Source organism: Condylura cristata, unplaced genomic scaffold (genome assembly GCF_000260355.1).
Source record: "Condylura cristata isolate star-nosed mole 26May11 unplaced genomic scaffold, ConCri1.0 scaffold00019, whole genome shotgun sequence".
Lineage (NCBI taxonomy): Eukaryota > Metazoa > Chordata > Mammalia > Eulipotyphla > Talpidae > Condylura > Condylura cristata.
This window is the reverse complement of record NW_004567120.1, coordinates 340,109-361,118: the sequence shown is the minus strand read 5'-3', so window position 1 is coordinate 361,118 and position 21,010 is coordinate 340,109. Positions and strand designations below refer to the sequence as shown.

Genomic DNA, 21,010 nt, shown 5'->3' with positions numbered 1-21,010 from the left:
ACAGTTGCATAACAAATGATTGAATTCAATACCACTTAATTGTACACTTAAAAATGATCAAAATGGTTTTATCCTATGTATATTTTACCACAATAAAATATTAAATGAAAACCAAGACTGACTTTTAATGTGTATTGGCAAGGATGTGGAGCAACTGGAACTCTCCTACACCGCTAATGGGAATGGAAAATAATACAGTCACTTTGGAAAGGCATGTGGCAATTTTTAAAAAGATTTAAGTCATCTACCCTATGACCTAGTCATTCCACTCCTCAATATGTTCCAAAAGAAATTAAAAGATTTGTCCATAAAGAGCCTTGTATAGAAATGTTCATGACAGTTTTATTTGTAATGGCCCCCAAACCGTAAACACCACAGGTGAATGTATAATAAGTGGTGGCTGAAGCCAAAAACTGTTACAGATGGTGCCCCCTGCAGGGGGTAGTTGGTGAGGATGGACAACCCCAGGGAAAATGCAAAGTATTACTGGTGGTGGAAACTCTGATAAGAAATATAGGAACTGCACAAGCAGCCCCCAGCATTCAGGATTCAGCCTTTGGTGTTTCAGCATTTTTTGGATCTTGGATACAGCAGGGAGCCTCGCTGAGCTGTGTGAGTGTGGCCGTTTGTGGGGTGGTTTGGCCGCAGCAGCTGCTGTCTTGAGTATCACTTATCTAGTACTGTGCTGGGGCAGCTGGCAGCTCCACAGAGCATCTCCAGTTGTGTCTTCTGTTGTCTTCATGAGCTGAATCTCGGCCTATAGTCTGGGTGTCTTGTGGTCCCAGTGGCAGGAAGTCACCATCTTGGGAGCATTTGTATTTGGAACTTGAATACTGGACACTGCTTCTGGTGAGGTAAATTGGCCATATCTGGTCTCAGTAACTCTTTGTGTTTCCCTGGTATATTAAATAAGTCCCATTATTGTTCTCTGATAGACTATTTGGGCACTCTCCTTGGCCAGTTTTAGTGCCCCTTGCTGCCCAGTATTAAAACTAATATGGGCACTTCCATACAACAGAGTACTTCTCAGCAGTAAAAAGAACAAATTGATACATGCAATCACATGGATGATGTTAGAAAAAAAAAGTGCATACTATAAGAGTTCCATTTGTTTAAAATTCTAGAAAATGAAAGTTAATCAATACTGATGGAAAATAGATCAGTAGTTTCTGAGGAACGGGAGTGGGGAGGGGCTGGAGTAAGGGATTATAGCAGGATATGAAGGCATTTTAAAGGATGATGGTCATATTCATTATCTTAGTTGTGGTGGTGGTTTGAGTGTATACTTATATCAAAATTTGTTTGTGTACTTTGAATATGTGACACTTACTGTTCGTCAAATTTTCCTTAATCAAGTGGTTTTAAAATAAGTTTTAGAAGGGAATGGCCAAAAATGGACAGAAGAGAATTGCGGCACTATTTCATTGATTGAGTCACTATTGTGTTCTATGCATTTGATAGATCATCTCCAACTCTCACAACAAGCCAAAGAGTAAATATTGCTATGCCAACTTTCCAGATAAGGAAAGTTGTAGTTCAGAAAGGTGAAGCCATTTGCTCAAGGCACAGAGTCAGATTCAAACTAGGCTTCCTACTCTGCCTCTCTCCCTCAAGCAATGTAAGAAACGGAAGAGTGAAGAGCGCTGGCTCATTGCTGACAGCAAGTTAGTCAGGGAATATGAGGCAAGAAGGGCTACTCTTTAACATGGAGTTAAGGGTCTTGGACTGTTTTACTCAAAGCATGATCTACGACTATGCACCACTCATGCATGTCCCTTCCCTCTGGGACACTGGGGACATATGTCCCAGGTCTCTTCATACCATAGACTCCATCTCCCATGCCCACATTTATAGAAATAGAACCACATACTAGATCATTTCAGTTACTATAAGCTAAAGCAGTTCTTGTAAAACAACAGAGGAAAGACCATGGACCATGGATTATATCTATTTTTTAAAAGGATTTGTTTATTTATGCATACAAGAGTTTGGATGTAGGTCAGAGGTACAAGGGATGGGGAGGAAATGAGAGGAATTACCAGAAACAGTATGGGGAGCAGACCAGGCATATTGAGTGAAATTCACTGCTGAGGGGAACAGGAGGCAAGACAGGAGAGGTCTGCCACACCATGTGGGTCAGCTCCCTGGCTGGGTCGAGATCTCGAGCTGCAGTGGTTGCAAATAGCTTCATATTGCTGAGACTTAACCCCATTGTTCCACCAAGGAGAGCCTGGAATATATTTAGAGAGAAAAATGCTTAGCCATATGTAGAAAACTAGATTTTTTCCCCTATTATTCTATTTATTCTATTTGTCTTTATGAACCTTGTTGATAAATACATGTTAATAAGCAGAATCGAGTGTTTAGCAAATCTTTGATGGTAGCCTTCTAAGCTTTGAATTGACAAAACGAAATTAGAAGAGAAAATATCAGTAGTTTGTTTGGCCATATAAAATTTTGAAACTGTGTACATAGAAAACTCCAACCCAAAGGAAAATAAATGCTTGGTAAAAATATCTCTCGCATATGATAAAGGATGAACTTCTATAAAGCACTCATGCAATTCAACCAAAGATAAATGGGCAGTAATACTTCACACAGGAGTGAATAAGCATATGGGGAAATGTTAACCCTCACTAGTGGCTTTTTAAGTGTAAATTAAAATGATTGTGTTAGTAAAAGTTAAAAATAATTATCAGACTCACAAGAGTGCAGTAAAGTTGCAAGAATCCTCTGAGGAAGGGTTTTAGCAATACACATATGCTACTATCAAGTGTTCCAACTCTTACTACAGTGCTCCAGTTCCAAGGGTCACTGCCCATCACTCCCATACATTTGCACCAGTCCTCCCAAAGCAGTGTCTCCAGTCCAGATCATGTGCCTGAGCTCAGGGCTGTCTCTAAGACATATCCAGTCTCATGCCCCCCTCCCCTTCAGCCCCATGCCTCATGTAAAGCGTGCCTCCTCCTTGTTCCCTGTGAATGCACCAGAGTCACTGGAGTCAGAAAGCTGGGAGTCATCCTAATTACCTCTTTGTCCCTCACCCCTGTACAGTCACCATTTCCCAGTCAGATTCCACCAATGCTGCATCTGTGAAGCTTTTTGAATCTGCCCCTTTTTGGCAGCCTCACAGTCACGGGCCTGGATTTCACCGTGCTGTTTGCTGCTTGTCTTGTTGAAATAGCCCTGACCCATGCCCTCCAAGCCACTCATACCTCCCTCAAACCAGAGTTATCTTTTTTGATCACAAAGCCGATCCTGTCCTCCTTTGGAATCTTTCAACTGCTCCCCATTGTCTACCTTCAGGTTAAAGTCCAAGAGCCTTAGGAGTTAGCAGCCCTCTGTGTTCCAACATGCCTGGCCACCCTCTTTCCTCTGATGATCTTCTCCTGGCTTTCCGCTCCCTCCTCCCAGCCTGCCTCTCCTATTGTAATGTGAATTCCTTGAGAGTAGGATAGAGATCTTAATCAGCTCTGCATCTCCAGTTCATAATACAGAGTTTGGCACTGAGTAGGCACTCAGTAAATGTTGGGTGAAGGAATGGATTCATTCAACTGAAGGAAAAATCCATACGAAAAAAACAGTATATAGTTTATAATAAAGAACAGTTACAATAAAGAAAAAGTGAAAAAAAACCCTGAAATGTTCAATAGTAGAGAATTTTTATTAATTATGGGACATCCATTTAATGGAATATGATGCAGCTATTAAAATAATGATTCTGAAGATTATGTAACAACTCGGAAAGCGCTTATAATACAATAAAAGCAGAATACAAAATGGTCTGTATGCTAGTACTAAAATTATGTAAAAGTATGCATGCACACAAGCCGATCAAAATGAGAACAGGAACAGGAACAAATGAATACAGATGATGTGTTTAAAGTGTTTGGGGAGGTACTGTTTGTGATTTTCTTAGCTCTTTCCAAATTCCCTTTATTGTTGCTAGAATGTCATTTGTGCATAAACACAAATTGACAGGAAAAAAATAAACTGAGAAGGGTGCTTTAATTCCCTCAAGTCCTTCAACAAACTGTGGTACAAAAACAAACAAACCCATGACCTGGGGGGGCAAGAGAACAGCCCTTCCACCTCACCCTTAGCCCTGCACCCACCCAACCCCTAACTGGCTGTGTAATCTTGATTAAGTAAGAGCTACTGCATTAACCAGACATTTCTCCTATCCTCTCTAGCTAAGTTTCATGGTCATCCTATTATTTTTGTTAGATACACCACCATCTTCTTACTATCCCCAGGTTGAAAATCTCAGAATCTACTTGCACTGTCTCATGGTCTCTCTTCTTCACTCTCTCTAATCCCCACCTCCAATCAAATGCCCACATCTTTTCAATAATCATTTCTAGCAACCTAAATTATGCACCACGTCCTAGTTTTGGACAAAGAAGAGCCCCTATCTTCTTGGTTAAAGCTAGTTGGTTGAAAAGAGCCAATAGTGGTTTTATGCTCTTCTGCAGGGTCACGTGGAGGGTAGAGACAGACATGTAAAGTGGAGCCTCCAGCCCTCCCTGGTGGTGAAATGAGTTAAAGGCCAGCACTGCATGCTAGCCACAGCCACTTCAGTGTGAGTTCGATCCCAGGCCAGGGAAGTGACCCACATGGCGCAGCAGATCTCTCCTGTTCCGCCTGCTGCTCCCCTCAGCAGTGTACTTCGTCGATCTGCCTGTTTTGCTCCCCATTCAGTCTCTGGTGAATCCTCTCACTGCCCCTGCACCTCTGGTCTGTACCCCAGTTCTGTATGCATAAATAAGTAAAGTGGAACCTCCTGAGTTAGAAGCCTGGGCCCATAATGGGTAGAGTGCAGGCCCAGTCTGGCAGCTCTCAGAGTTAGTAAGGTAAGACCTGGCACCTCTCAGGGTTAGTAGGGTAAGACCTGGCAACATGGATGGGATGTTGACTCAATGTATTCATTCAGCAAGTATTTACCAAGTGCTGGATACAAGTTCTCTGTTAAGTGTCAAAGGGATTAGGCCAGTATTAAGCCATGAAGATGTTCCCAGTTCAGTGGAGAACACACAGGAAACCAGATTTCACAACCCAATGTGATAAGTACTGTCATCGAGTTTGAAAGAATGGTTCTTAGGCAGGAATAATGTGGGATATACCCTGTCTCAGGGATTTGGGGGCTTACAGGGGCAGAAGGACTTGAGCTGTATGTATCTCCAAGGCTGAGGAATGGGATTAGGAGTACAAGAAAAGGATTGGGCTGTCCATGAAGTTCCAAGCTAAGGAATAATCAGGTCTACAGGCAGGAGGATTGCTAGAGGTAGCTTTTGTGGAACTTTAATAATGTGGAGTGGCATTGATACCAGGTGGCAGGGAACCCTAAACTGGCCAAGGCCCCACTGCCCAAATAATTTACAAATACTGTCTGGGTTCTTCACCCATGTGCACAATTGCATGACTGCTCAGGCTCAGGAAACAACAACAAAGGGATTTATTTAACAAACAGGAAAAACTAGGGTTGCTGTGGCCAGTGATGGCCGTTTACTTTACCCAAGGTCATGTCCAGTACTGTCCTGCACAAAGACTGTTATGATGGCGTCTTCCCACCACTGAGGATGTGCAGCTCCTCTCCCAAACAACAGGTCACATGTCTAAGATGGCGTCTTTCTGCCCCTGCCAGCCTGGGGCACACGGCAGCCAGACTCCAGGCCAGGTTCCAACTTGCAAAGTCAACAGAAGACACGACAAGAGACGGTGCCAGAGCTGCAGGACACTCCAGCACAGCACCAGACAAAGGGCACTCAGGACAGCAGCCACAGCCACCAAATGACCTGACAAACAGCCTCACTCATGCAGCTAAGCCAGTCTGTAACTGCAACAAAACCAGGAACCTTTTCAATCGCTTGGCTACTCACAAAGGCTCTTCCTCTCCAACGTTGGCTATGCTAGGCCTCCACCTTTAGAAGTCCTCAGCAACCTTCTGGAAGATCGGCCTGGTCCAGGGTTGAAATCCACTAGCCCCCAAAATGCTCAAGGAACTCAAATCTTGATTCCTCCAGACCTGACAACAACAACCATCTTCTTTGCTCTCTCCTTTTCTGCCTTCGATTTCCTCTCCAAGTAATCCCCTTCTCAATATCCGCTACTTTTTATCATTTTCTCTGGTGCTATTTGTCTTCACCAGCAACCCCCTCAGGGAGGGTCACCACCTACAACAGTCCATTGTTTCAGCACCAGGTTATAGCTTAAGCTTTGAGGTTTGAGATGGTGGGGAGTGGTGGGTGTCCAGGAGGTGGCTGGTGAATAGCAGAGACCTGACGGGCCGGTCAGCAGCGCCTAAGGGCAGTTTCAAAGGAGGGAGATAGTATGATCAGAGCTAAGTCGTAGATAGCAATGGTTTCTAACGGCCCCCCTCTTTTCTCCTGAGACTTTGTGGTAGATGCCAAATTTGTTATACAGGAAGCAATGGGCAGAGTGTCAAGTTTCCAGCAGGGACATTACCCTACCACCTTCAACCCTCTGTCAGTCTTGGCAAGAGAGAGAGAGAGAGAGAGAGAGAGAGAGAGAGATGGGCAGACTGGAAGGCTTGAAGAAATTCTGAAAAGGGATAGAGAAAATGCTTAAGAAATAGTATAATTTATGAAACATTCTATTGACTAATGGGGGGGGGCTTAAAGCAGCCTCACTGTACACTCTCCTGGAAGGCAGGGAACTTGTCCAGTGAATCTTTGTATGTCCACCGCCTAGTGCTGAATCAAGACACACCAAAGGCACTGGGTAACTGCTGCAGGAAAAGGGCTGGAAAACGGAGAGAGTAAATCGCCCATAGGAGACATCCCTTCTTCCCACGGGGGTTTTGGTAGCACAACCTATGACCTCCCACCAGCAGATGGCAAGATAGAGTCCCGTGGCTCAAGAGAATGGCGAGGCTGGGCGGAGCGTTCGAGGCCCCGGCGCGCGCATCCTCCGACCCTTTTTTTCTCAGAGCACCGGAAGAGGAGGCCCTCTTTCCGCGCCTAGCGCAGCCATGGTAAGGCAGCTTCTTTGAGAGCTCTTGGAAAGCATCGGTCCCCATCCTCTTAGAACTGGGGCCGCCCGGGTCTTTGGACTACCCTCAATGGGTGACCGGTCCGAGGCCAAGGGAGCGAGACCTGTGGGGTGGCACCAGACTGGCTATAGGGCAAGAGCGGACACCGATCTGAAGTGGGAGGGTGAAAGCGGTTGCTGGCGGAAAGGCCTCTGTCTTTCGCCCCGCCACGCGTCCTGTGACCCTGTGAGGAGCGGCTTCTCGGGCCGGAGCCGGGGCCGGACGGGTGAGCGCCGGTCCAGCCTGGCGGAGGGGCCCCTACTCACCCCGTTTGGCAAGCCCCTACCTTATGCTATGTGATCGGCGAGCATCTGTGTACGGCAGTAAATGGGCTTCCGCGTTTTAAAGTGAAAGCTGGTGTCAGCGATGTGCACGTGGTTACACTGAAGTCAGGTTAATACAGAAGTAGACACTTTAAAGATAGAGGATTATGTTATGGGAACTTCTGTGTAAATTGGTACAAATAGGTTGGGTTCTGGTCTGTTACAGTTGCTATCTGCCTGCTCAGCTTGCAAACTTGGGCAATTGCACCAGCCTTGTCAGGGGGAGGGGGCCGGGAATAGCTTCTAGAAGGATACAAGCTTGCAAGCAGTTAGTGGATGTGTAAGATACCTCAAAAATAGTAATAAAGTATTCTCCCAGTGAGAAGGCTGCAGTTTCTGGAACCTGTAGTATTTGCAAAGTAACGGGTATGAGTTTGTCTGTGGCCAGGGTTCTATGGTTAACACTGTTCCCTTTTTGCTTACACGATTCTTTCAAGAGGTGAGTTACACTTTGTATAAGATGTTCTTGAAAACTTGAAACTAACAGCGTTGCATTTAAACACTGCTTCAGGCTCGTGGTCCCAAGAAGCATCTGAAGCGTGTGGCGGCTCCAAAGCATTGGATGCTGGATAAACTGACCGGGGTGTTTGTGAGTATCTTAAGGGACACTTCCTGCCAGTTTGAGCTTTGGTTGACACAGAAAGGCTGCTCTGTGTATCAGGCAGCCTGATTACTACTGTATCCCGAAGTTTTCCTCTCGGGTGCTTTATCAGTCATTTGGGGGCACAGGTAGGGCAAGAATACTTGACTTCCTCTTCTTGAAGACCTTTTACCATCTAGTTGGTTCCTATCTCTTATTTTCCTGCCAAGCTTATTCCATAGTGCACTTACATAGATTAAGAAATCAAATGTTTTTAATAGGTCTCTCCTGAAAATGAATCATGAAACTTGGGTGGGTTTGAGTGGTTCGTTGAGTCCCAACAAGTTTGTGGTGATTACCATTTTACAGGCTCCTCGTCCATCCACGGGTCCCCACAAGCTGAGGGAATGTCTTCCTCTCATCATTTTCCTAAGGAACAGGCTTAAGTACGCTCTCACAGGAGATGAGGTGAAGAAGATCTGCATGCAGCGGTTCATTAAGATAGATGGCAAGGTCCGCACTGATATTACCTACCCTGCTGGTTTTATGGGTAAGTGGTCAGTGATGGCTCCTTTCAGTTGTCTGTCCAAAGGGTCAGCTGTGAATGCTAGTGAACTTTTTTTTTTCCAGTCTCAAATAAAACACGAGACACGGCATCCCCCCTCCGTTTTTTACATTCACATATTTTAAGACTGCAAAAGAGATCAAGTTCCTTCTCAAAGCCAAATTTCAGTGTATTTTAGATTTTACATGGAGCCATAAAAGTGGGGCCTTAAGTGGTATTTGTGAGCTGAATTGGTGTTGCTATTTTTTTCTTTTTTGAGGTGTAACAGTTACTGTAAGTTTAGGAGGACAGGTTCACGTTCACACCTCTTCAAATGGAAACAGTAATTAGCTAGTTGCTGTTATTTTTGGGAATCCTGATGGTGTTGGTAATGGAAGGCACATGGGTTTGTGGTGTGGTTATTTAGCCTGCACTAGTACTGTAGTAATCTTTAGTTATTGTTTGATACTAGATGTCATCAGCATTGACAAAACTGGAGAGAACTTCCGACTCATCTATGATACTAAGGGTCGTTTTGCTGTTCATCGCATTACGCCTGAGGAGGCCAAGGTGAGTTGCAAGCCAGCTGAGTCTTCAGTAAAATCACCTGGTTCTAAATTTGGATTGAGTACAAGAGATGAGCATTTTGATTACTTATAGTTTTACATTTGGAAATAGTTAACAGTTTTATGATACAATATTTGGTTTTATAGTTTTATTTTTTGGAGACTAGGAGAGGGATTTGGGGGACTTTTATGAATACTTTGAGTGAGAAAGCTTTAATGGGGAGGCGGTATCTAATCCAACCCCAGTTGGCCTTTTGTCCTGTGGAACCGGCTTTAGTCTGGAGAGAAGTGTTAATAGAGGAAACTGATATTGCTTGGAGCACTAGTTTGAGTTAGCTCAGAAGGAAAGATTTTAGGCATTGATTGTTTAATCTAGTTTGTTGTGATGGTTTTACACAAAGGTTTAAGGCTTCTTGAATTGGATATAAATGAAGGCTAATTCAATTTGGGTGATTCCGCTTCCAATTTTCTTAGCTGCTATGTTATCAGACTGGAGGGCATGTCCGGTGTCATCAAGGTGATTTGATTTACTTTAAGGTTGTCAGTGAAAATCCAAAATTGAAACCATTTGAAGTGTTTGTTGATTAGTTGAACTGGTAATACAATTGGCAATTTGGTGAGAAAAAGTTCAATTGTAGTGTAGAAGGAGCCATTAAGAGACGCCTCTTCTAAGAAGAGGTGAAGGCTAAGTTAGAGTTCAGAGAGCTTAAGTTGCCTAAGAAAAGGAGGAGGGTGATTTGTATTGAGAGGAGGACTTTTAATTGGTGGTGACCAGCAAACCCACCAGGGGTTACCTTTTCGGAGAATTAGAAAAATTAAAGGGGCCTTTAGTGCCTTAGGCTTTTAACATGGGAGTGAAACAGTATTACGAGGAAATGAATAATAGGAAAAGTAGCCTAGAGAGATTGAAAGAAAGATTTAGGGGGGAAAGCCAGATAGCATTCTATAGTTCTAGGACATTGTGCATGTGAGCTAATGTGGCTGACCCTTCCATGTTTCTTTACTAGTACAAGTTGTGTAAAGTGAGAAAAATATTTGTGGGCACCAAAGGAATTCCTCATCTTGTCACCCATGATGCTCGTACCATCCGCTATCCTGACCCCCTTATCAAGGTGAATGACACCATTCGGATTGATTTGGAGACTGGCAAGATTACAGATTTCATCAAGTTTGACACTGGTAAGAGCCTCTCTGTTGCCGGGCATCCTTGTGAGCCTGAGCTTAAAGCACTATTTTTTGTGGCCCTGTGTGTTTTTAGTGTGAATTTAGTCAGGTGTGAGTTGCATGGGCTTGGGTATATTTGTTTGCTTTGTGTATGGTTTCAGGGTGATTCTGTTGTATGCCTGGTTAGCAACCCAAGCTAGATGCCTTTTAATGCAATAAAGGATTGCAGGGGGTTAGTGGGCAGCAATTCTTAAGTTTTAGAGACTACTAGCAACACATGACTCTAGTGTGGCTTTGTGTTAGTGGTGGGATTTGAGAAAGAACATTGTGAATAGAAAGGTAGTAATTGGAGAATGTATGTGCTCCAGTGCCCAATCCAAACTTTTACTTCAGTTCTCACATCTGCTCTATATACCTCAAGAAGATCCCTGTCAAATAGTGGGGTATTGGGGCACTGTGCGAAAGCCTGACCAAAAAGTACACCAATCTAATTGTAATAAGGTCCTCAAGTCCAAGCTGCCTTGCTCTGAGCAGATTCTTCCTTCCCATTTAGGCAACCTGTGCATGGTAACCGGAGGTGCTAACTTGGGAAGAATTGGCGTGATCACTAACAGAGAGAGACATCCTGGTTCTTTTGATGTAGTCCATGTAAAAGATGCTAATGGCAACAGTTTTGCTACTCGTCTTTCCAACATTTTTGTTATTGGCAAAGTGAGTATGTTTCCCTTTTCTCTGGCTCGTGGCTGGCTCTTCTCAACCTAATGTAAAACTTACCTAATGTAAAATTCTTCTGAATAGGGCTCAGAAAGAGCTGGGAGTGGGGCTTTTTCAGCTTTCATAGAATCATCAGTGACCTGATCATTTTGGTTGGTTAAAAAGTGCCAGCAGTGGAATGAATGTACATTACTAAGTGCTTTGATTATTTGTGCTTGCTGGCGGGGGGCAGGGGGAAATAGATTGATTAACTTTTACTCGGTAAGTTTAATAGAAAGGCCCCAGAAGCTCAAGTAGTGGGTAGCTTTCATAGGCCAGCATGTGAGTGTCTTAAAAGTGCCTGTTATTGTTTTCACAGACAGATTCGATTCCTTTTAATGAGGTGACAGGTTGCCTTGGCTTGTGGCATGGTTTTGATTATCATTTTCTTCTCCAGGGCAACAAATCATGGATTTCTCTTCCAAGAGGAAAAGGTATCCGCCTCACCATTGCTGAAGAAAGAGACAAGAGATTAGCAGCCAAACAGAGCAGTGGGTGAAATCTTACTAGGTGACATAGATGGGTGGAAGAGCCCTGATGCTTAAATAAAGATGATACAGCATGATTTAATTTACAGTTTTTACCTGTTTTATAACATGAAAAGTCAGGCAGGTTTAGGCATTCTGTGATGTTAATCTTCCTGAGGGGTTGTTAATTAAGGGAATGCTGGTTTATAGCAGATTTGGGGGGTTAAGGTTCACACCTTTTCGCCAACACCGAAGTGCCAATAACCAACACCACAATCTATTTTTCCGGAGTTAGGGCAGGACTTCGGTGGTACAGGAGGGAGAAGCAGCCAATCCCTCAGTTAAAGAGCCAGGGAAGTCCAGTGATAGGTCTCTTTGACTTGACTTTAGAATTCACCTACACAGTCAGGACCCTCCGCCCTGTTAAGTCCTCTTGCCTTTTCTGCTGTCTCACCATCATGGTCATTTATCATTTTCACTTGCAGACTATTCAGATTTAAATCCTCCCACCATAACAGTTTTGCAGTATCTTTACAATTTGCATGTCAAATGGTTGCCTCTGAGCCAGTGGAGGAGGAACTGGTTGGGCAAGTAATGGCCAGTAACCAGAGTTCTCCTGAACTCTGCCATCCCAGAGAGACTCAGGGTCCTTAGAACTTCTGCTTAATTGAGCAGAGGGGATTTCTGTAGGAACTATGGTCATCAAAATCTGGAAGAGGTGTTGACAAGATGTGTTGTCATACCCAGGGGACAGGAACTCATCTAGATAGGCCCTTCTGATGGGTTATGGGGTCAAGATCCTGTGATGCTTGCAGGAGACCCAGTACAGGCCCAAAAGAGCCAGAGGTTCCAGTCTCACCTAGGCAGAGCCCCCTGAATGTGCATCATCTTGCTAACTCACTTGCTATGCTTGTAGCTGTACTTGGTTTGTTCTCAGTCTCAGCCAATAAATGGTGGGGATTACATTAATTTTATTAAGGGACCAAAGCAAAGGTGGAGAATTGAGTGACAGCCTCCAAGTTGATTCCACCATGCAGTGGTTTCCTCGATACCACTTGGCTGGTTATCTTGCACAACTGGTGAATTTGGCTACAGTCTCCTTGCATCATGGAAATTCTTCATGCCATTTTAAATTTGTTTCATTGTTTAATTTAGAGTTGACCCTTGAGTTTAACTATTAACCTGTTGGCCAGTAAGTCAGTGTCATTACAATAAGCTAGAAAAAAAAAGGTTAGTGAGGAAATGCATTTACAGTATGTTTAAATACTGTGACTTGCCATTTATAAGAAAATCCACTTACAAATGCACCTGTGCAGTTAAAACCCATGCCCGGGGTCAACTGTATTTGTCAAACTAAATAGGAGTATGTGTGGGTGTAGGCATGCATTTGTGCTAGCCTCAACATGGGAAACTTCCCGTTCTAATGTTCGTTGATATTGGTGGACTCGGCCAAAGCTACAAGTTATTTAAAAAGTGACTCATCTTCACGGGGCTATCCAAAGCTTCAGATTTAATGCAGAAACTTATAGAGCTGGAGTGATCACCACAGCAGGGAGGCAGACTTGGTCCTGAGGTGAAACTGACCTGTAGAGCTTGATAGGGCTTGTTTTAGTTGCCCTGTGACATCAGCAGGCTGGGTCTCAGACCTCAGTCACAAGGCAGCACAGTTCAACTTTGAGAAAACAAACAGGACATGAGTAGTGCCGTTTTTAAAAGGCTGTCTTGTCTTGATTTTTTAATATGTCTGTGCTCTTACTGCTAAACCACAGCTTAGTGGTTCCTGCAGCTGGTCTACACAGCAGTCGGTGCTACCCAGTTTTCCTCATCGTAAGTCACGGAAATTCCCTCTTAACCTGTTACAGCAAGTACTTCAGGCATGTCCTCAATTTGTCTCCTTTTCTCACATTCGATCACTCCATTTTATTAGGAAATCATGTCAGATAGGTCTTCAAAATATATCCAGACCCTATATTCGTGATACTTAGAAATTGTCTTCTGTGTGGTAATCATGAGTCAGAAATACATACTAGAAGATTTGCCAATGAAATAAGCAATTAAATGTAATGGGTGAGACGTTGAAGCTGGGTGATGGGCATGGGGGATTTGTTGAACTAGTCACTCCTGTGTATGTTTGACATTCTTAATAAATTTACAAAGGAACAAAGAATAGTGCAGTGTCTGCCCACCCCCTAAATGTTGGACAACTCATCACCTACATTGCTGCCATCCTAGTCTAACTGACTGATGGCTCTCACATTCTAGACTATAGCACTGGCCCTTGACATCTGATTACCATTTGCACCCTGCAGTCTCGGTCTGGCAGCCAGAAGGAACCCTGTTTAAAGTTAGGCATCAGGTCACTCGTCAGAGCCCCTGTATAACTGCTCCCACCTCACCTCACCCACTAATCCCTCAGTTCAAAATGTTCAGTTGCTGGTTTCCAGTTTCTTGAGAAGTGCTTAAGTGCCTTTTCACCTTGCACTGACTCCTTTTTTAAATAAATGTGTAGTTTATATCATCAAATAAGAGGTTTAGAGAAGTACAGTGGTCACAGACACCAGCTACATTCCACAATTAGAGCATCTTGCCATAGTTTATTTTAGACACATGTGCCTGTTTTTCTGCTCCCTAAATGGGTTGCAGAAATGCACTAAACTAATGCCATTTGCAGCAACATGGATGGAACTGGAATGGATTATGATAAGTGAGATAAATTAGGAGAAAGAAAAACACTGATGGTCTCACTTAATAGGGGAACTGAACCAAGGGTCAGGTAAAGGAAATTTTGAAGGTGAACCATAGCTCTGAGATATACAGTAGGGGAGGGAAAAAGGACAATGGGAGGGAAGAACACAAGGGATTGTGGTGATGGTGCACATGCGATGCAGTGGGAGAGTTGGGACTACACCTGAGGGGAGAAATGACCAAAACTAAGTTGCACAAGTGGTTGCAAGATCAGGCTGAGGAGGCAGCACCCGGACAAAAGGAGCAGAGGGGTAACCAAGGGCCAAGAAGCATGAGATCTGGGCCCATGATGCAGAGGGCAGGACTGAGGACCTCTAGTGGGAAGAGGAAGGAGAAAGGACCAGGTTATGGTCACTTCATGAACTGTTTGGATGAGCTGGACTTTGCTCAGTAGGGCCTGCCCACTGCCTTGCAAAAACAAGGCATGTGAGAAGACTCATGAGTGAGGGAAGTATGAATCTTGTTGAAAACTGAGCCAGAAAAGAAGGAACTCCATCTCTAAGAAGGTAAACACATTGTCGAAGAGGCAGATAGGAAGTGTGAGGAGGTGGCAGGTGGCTCAGAAGTCCATGAAAATTGAGAGGACTTGGCTGGCAGTGACTGTTGCTAAGAAATGGATGAGCAGATCATACTGGAGGACCAGAACCTGAAGTGTGAGTGCTGCTGGTGAAAAGCACACTCGGAAGACAAATAGGAAAGGAGAAAGATTTTTATTGAAAAGGAGGCAGCAACCACACTGAGTTTACTGAATAGCCAAGATGGAAAAGACAATTGATGCAGAAGATAAACTGAAATGCATCAAAGTGAAGCAACTGTGGACACAGGATGCTGAACCAGACTCTACTTCACCTGAAGGAGCTCTAGAGCATTCGAGTCCTACCTGCCACTATGCACCCACCCTCTGATCCCAAATCCACCGGGGTATGAAGCTGACTTTTAAACAGACTGAAGGTTGCTTCTCCCACGTCCTCTCCCACCTCCACTCCTACATCTTTTCCACTGAACTCTGTGCCTCTCCCAGAGGCTAATAAGCAACCTTGGAAAAAACATAATAAGGGGATGTGAGCACAATCAAGCCTCTTTAAGAGCATATTGTGATGTGCACATCTTGTAGTTAAGCTTTTTATGTTGTGATGTAGCAACCATTGGTAAAACAGTCCAAGTAATTCCACAGTTCTGAAACAGCAGTGGAATCCCTTTCTCACTTCTGGAAAGTAATTTCAGCTTACTGAATATGATCTGCTCCTTAAAGGAGGGAAAGGGGTGTGGGCCTGTCTTAGAAACAGAGCTAAGCAGAGCCAAACATCCCAGACAAAGACTCCACTGTGGGAAACCTCACTGCTAGGGGCAAAGTACTGGTCAAACTGACAAGATTCAGGTTTTCAGTTTTAAAGTGTCTTTTTGGCAAGTGTTTCATTGATTGGTTGGTTTTTCCCATCAAAAGTGACCAAGCAAATTAAGATGGTGAGACCTCTGAGATCAAACCCTTGCTCTATCTTTATCCCCATTCCAACCCTTAGAGACTGGATCCTGTGCCCCTTACGTTGAGGTGACCACATATCTGCTTTCTTGCATCCCTGAAAAAAAGAAAAGGAAATTGTTTTTACCACTGATTTAGCCATATGAAACAGCTCGCCGTCCTTTTTCTTGGTCTGAAGCTGTCTCTAAAAGTGTCATCTTTTAGATAAAAAGTGCTTTTTATCTGAGTGATGGAGAAATCTTGAATAGCTTATGCATAAAATGTTTCATACTATTTTGAAACTTGGCTTCTTTGGGGTTGGGGCATAGTGGCCTCCCCATTTGGCTATATGAGTTATCTACATTTTGGCTTGGCATTGTGCTGATCTTCAGAATTTTCCTTCCCTACCCAAAGCTCCCCCTCCTTTTTTGTGAGCTCTGTTAAGTGTGCATCCTGCAGCTCAGTCACTTAAAATTGCTTTCCTTTGGTATATTCTCTTTGGGGGCCCCCTGGAAGAAAGAGAAACCAATAGTACAATTGTTTTGATACTGGAAATTGGCATATGTCTTTTTGAAATAAAGATCAAGTCCCTTCAGCCCTTAGGAAAAACGAAAACAAATTGCTGAAGACATCATGACCTTGGGTTCCTGGCACTTAGAGATGGCAAGTACTGGCTCTCCCAGCCTCTGTTCCAAGAACTGCTTTTCATGTTAACTTGTGTATCAACTAGATATCCAGGAGAGATGCTATCTTTTCAAATAGGAAGTCTCCATTCTGAATCAGGGGAATCCACCTACTTACCCCAGGTTGCTGGGCCTGAAAAATTACCCAAGCATAAAAAACAATGAAAATGGGCCCTCCTTGGTGGTGCAGCGGGTTGAAGCAAAGCACTACAAAGCCTCTTCAGCACCAGTTCCATACCTGGCCCATGGGGGTGAAAAAGGGGGGAAGACCACATAGTGCAGCAGACCTCCCCTTTCTCACCTGCTGCTCCCCTCAGCCATGTACTTTGTCAGTCTGCCTGTTCTGCTCCCCACTCTGTCTCTGGTGAATCCTCTCACCGCCCCTGCACCCCTGGCCTGTACCCCAGTTCTGTATGCATAAGTAAATCTTTTTAAAAAAAACTCAAAAATGTTTGGTTTGGTCACAAAGGAGTTTGTGGGTAAATTTTCTATACCATTTTTGACTCCTGGGAATGTTGTACTGTTTGGACAATAAATAATAACAAATATTGCTCCCAAGAAATGACTTATTTAGCCGACAGCAACAGGAAGAAGAAACTTTCCAAGAGTGAGAAACTTTTCAGTTTATTTATTCCTGGGCGCCAAGCTTGTTAGCTTTTCTAGCAAAGATGAGCGTGTGTAATCAGTGGTGTGCTGGTAAAAGATTAACTCTCTGGGAAATACGTACAGTATGTACATAGACTTGTGATACATTTTACTGTTATAAATTATGTATAACAATTTATAAGTGATAATAAAAATATGTAATACTCTTTATTGTGAATTCCATATAACTAGCTGCTTCTTACAAAACACTTCCGTTGACTTTTGTCAAAACTCTTGTATCCATGGCCAACCTATGATTATGTTTATAATCGACAAAAAAAATAATGTTCTGACAAGAGTGTAGGTTGATATTTTGTTGGCTTTGGCATTAACAAATAAATATGAGGGCCAGCCCTGGTGGTGCCGTGGGTTCAAGCCTAGTTCAATGAAGCTATCCACAGCCACTGCAGCATGAGTTCAATCCCCAGCCAGGGCGGTGACCCACATGGCATGGCAGAACTCTCCTGACCTGCCCACTGCTCCCCTCAGCAGTGTATTTCAGTAGATCTGCCTGTTTTGCTCCCCACTCGGTCTCTACTGAAATCTCTCAATTCCCACACCTCTGGCCTGTACCACAGTTTTTCTATGCATAAATACATTTTTTATTTTTTAAAAGATTTATTTATGCATACAGAAACTGGGGTACAGGCCAGAGGTGCAGGGGTGGTAAGAGGATTCACCAGAGACAGAGTGGGGAGCACAACAGGCAGATCGATGAAGTAAACTGCTAAGGGGAGCAGCGGGAGGGTCAGGAGAGGTCTGCCGCGCCATGTGGGTCACCTCTGGGGTGGGGATCGAACTCATGCTGAAGTGGCTTTAGCTTCTTAGTGTTGTGCTTTAACCTGCTGCACCACCAGGAAGGGCCACAACACAATTTTTAAAAATTCTATTTCTCATTGATAAAAGTAGAAAATTTGGAATAGAGGCTTCACAAGGATAGAAACTAGAGGTGGAGATAGAAATGATTAAAGTAATTATTAAACCAGCTATGGAAATCTTTAGGCACAGGAAATCTTTAGGTATGGACTGCTTTAGAAATGGACATAGTTGTGAAGCTGGTTGTGTTATATTTTTAATATAATTTATTTATATACAGATTTTATATCTTTGTTCATTTTTGTATAGTGTTTGCTTCCTCCTCTCAGGTGTAGTCCCCATAGAATTCCCACCACCAATTCACATGTGCACCATGGCCATAGTCCTTGTGCTCTTCCCTCCCCCCTTCACTTCTCTCCACCTCATAATGTCTCTGATTTATAGGTGCCTGCTAATTTTGGGTTTTATTATTTTTACCCTTGATCCCTTATCTGGGTGCCCTATATTCCTCCTATAAGTGAAACCATATAATTTTTTTTTATTCCTTCTGTCTTACTTCACTGAGCATAATCCCTTCCAGCTACATCCATGTTGCTGCAAATGGCATGGCCTTGTCGTTCTTGACCGCTGAGTAGTATTCCATTATGTATATATACCACTTCTTGATTCAGTCATCTATTTTTGGGTATTTGAGTTGTTTCCATAGCTTACCTATTATAAATAGTGCTGCAGTAAACATAGGGGTGTAGGTTTCCTTTTGAATTAATGTTTTTGTGTCCATTGGGGAGTTCCTTAGGAGTGGAATTGCTGGGTCATATGGTAGCTCCATTTTTAGTAGTCTGAGGAACCTCCACTCAGCTTTCCATAATGGTTGGACCAGCTTGCATTTCCACCAGCTGTGTAGGAGAGTCCCTTTTTCTCCATATCCTCACCAACATTTGTTGTTGCTGGGTTTTTGTTTTTGTTTTTTTTTTTAAATATAAGCCATTCTCACCAGTGTAAGGTGGTATCTCATTGTGGTTTTGATTTACATTTCCCTGGTATAATGGATGTTGAACATTTTTTTCATATACCTGTTGGCCATTTGCATATTCTTGGAGAAGAAAACACAGCCCACTATTAAGTTTTATTTCCATTTTATAGTTTTCTCCATCACTTCTTTAACCTCCTTAACAATCAACAAAATGATTAAGTCCTGATTTGTAATGTACCAATTTCTGTGACTGATTTCAGTTTACCACCATGATGTCTTTGAACAGGGAGCTGGGGAAGAGGCACAATTGCACACCATCATAGTATTTCTACCATGCAGATTCAATAGGCATAAATAACCTCAAGGACACAGATATTAGTAAAATAATTAGGAAGTGATGAGCTTTAATATCTACTAATTATTATCGATTACTTTATAGTAAGTTGCTATGTTAAGTTTCTTAATTGTTTTAATATTTGTAATTTTTAAAGTTTTTAATAATAGCTATTTTTTACAAAGGACTTGCAAAATTCCTGAAAACATAACAATTGGCTCTCATAAGCTGGTATGAGTTGGTTGCAGTACAACACAATGTGTGCTGTCATGCAACTCAACTGGCTGCCCTGGTCCTGATGCATTTGTCTCCTCAGCACTGTGCCATCCTCCGCTTCTCAGTCACCTCAGTCACAGGTGGCTTCATCTGCTTCCACCCTGATTTTCCTCTTCACTGCTGCCTGATCCCTGGAGACCAGCTTGAATTGTGTCACTTCCTCTTCAAAACCTCTTGGTCAAATATAGATCCAGTTCAGATTCCTTGGGCTGCCCTCACAAGACCTCCCAAATGTGTTCCCAAACTATTTTCTTGATAGGACAACACAGTAGCGCCCAACTCCCAGGTCTCTTACTCACCATGACATCTTTCCTGGATGTCTGACCTATATGGTCTCTGGCCATCTGGACATCTCCATCTCTTGGCTGATCCCAAGACACCTCAAACTCAGCGTGTTCTAAATAGAACTCTGAGTTTTCCCCATCCTCAGCTTTCTACTACTGTAGTCCCTGATTTTCATGTGGACCTTCACTTGTCTCCTGTTCTCATGTCTCTTCATATTTGTTGAATATTTTTCCTTCCAAGAACATTTTTCTTCTGCACCACTCCTGCTTGCACCCCCCATACTTAAAATTTTTTTTCTAGCTAACTGTCACTCATCCTTCATGCCTCAGCTAAGATGTGGCTTCCTTTGGAAAATCTCTGGAAAGGTTACTGGCCCACAGCATATGGTTTTCCTCTTCTTTCCTCATAAAACTTGCCATACGGTATTAAAATTTTCTAACTGACTGTCTCCCAAGGGAGACAATGGAGTCTATGAAGCTCATCTTGCTTGCCACTGTATCCCCAGTATCTAGCCAAGCTGCTGATACATTTTGGGCACTGAATGACTAACTGAATAAATGAATGAGTAAATGAATGAATGAGTGAATGAATGACAAGTATATCCTGCAGTTCCTTTACAAACCCTCTTTTCCATCTGCTGGGTTTCATCACTGTTACCCAAGTATACCTTGTACTTTTTCACTCCCCCCCTCAAAGAAAAATAGCAAAACAAATATAGTTCTTGCTTGTGCTTGAGGAAACAAGGTCAGAACATGTAACCTTCTGAAATTGGAACTAATAGAATCAACATTGAATAGATGAGCTCAGCCATCTGCAAAATAATTCACTTTAAAGGTTGGTTTGTTAATATGGTACCAATAAGACAAGGGTGCTTCTCAGGTCTCTATGGTGACCAGCATGTTGCCACAGGCTGGGAACCTGCCAAATATAAAGCAAGCAATAATGTCAATCAATTGTAACCTGATTGCTAGAGATAATGCTGTATAAACAGGAGGGCCCTTGTCTAGATGGGATCCTAAAAAGAGTTGAGGTAAAGAAAAACACATTTTCTATATTTAGTAATCATTAAGTGCTACATGGTTTACAGTTTAAAAAGCACCACCACGTGTTACCTCAGTAAGTCTCCACTGATCATCTCATTAAGTGGGCCTTGTCAGTGTACAGATGATGAAAACAAAAATGACTTGCCCTTACTTCCCACTTCCTTCACTGCTACTCACACCTTTACTAAGCCCACAGGGAATGAAAGGGTTGTGATCTTGAGGATAGAATTACTTCTAGGGCAGACAAAGTTCTTTCTTTAAAAAAAAAAAAGATTTATTTGTGCATACAGAACTGGGGTACAG

The 21,010-nt window shown here is 43.1% G+C and overlaps 1 protein-coding gene across 1 annotated transcript; it reads left to right on the top strand.

Annotated features, from left to right (window-relative positions):
* Positions 1 to 6,961: 6,961 nt before the first annotated feature.
* Positions 6,962 to 11,555, top strand: RPS4X (ribosomal protein S4, X-linked). The gene is made up of 7 exons (XM_004685577.2): positions 6,962 to 6,994; positions 7,886 to 7,963; positions 8,324 to 8,504; positions 8,971 to 9,068; positions 10,072 to 10,243; positions 10,782 to 10,939; positions 11,379 to 11,555. Exons 1-7 carry the CDS (start codon positions 6,992 to 6,994, stop codon positions 11,478 to 11,480), a joined length of 792 nt encoding a protein of 263 aa, XP_004685634.2. The 5' UTR covers positions 6,962 to 6,991; the 3' UTR covers positions 11,481 to 11,555.
* The last annotated feature ends 9,455 nt before the right edge of the window (positions 11,556 to 21,010 follow it).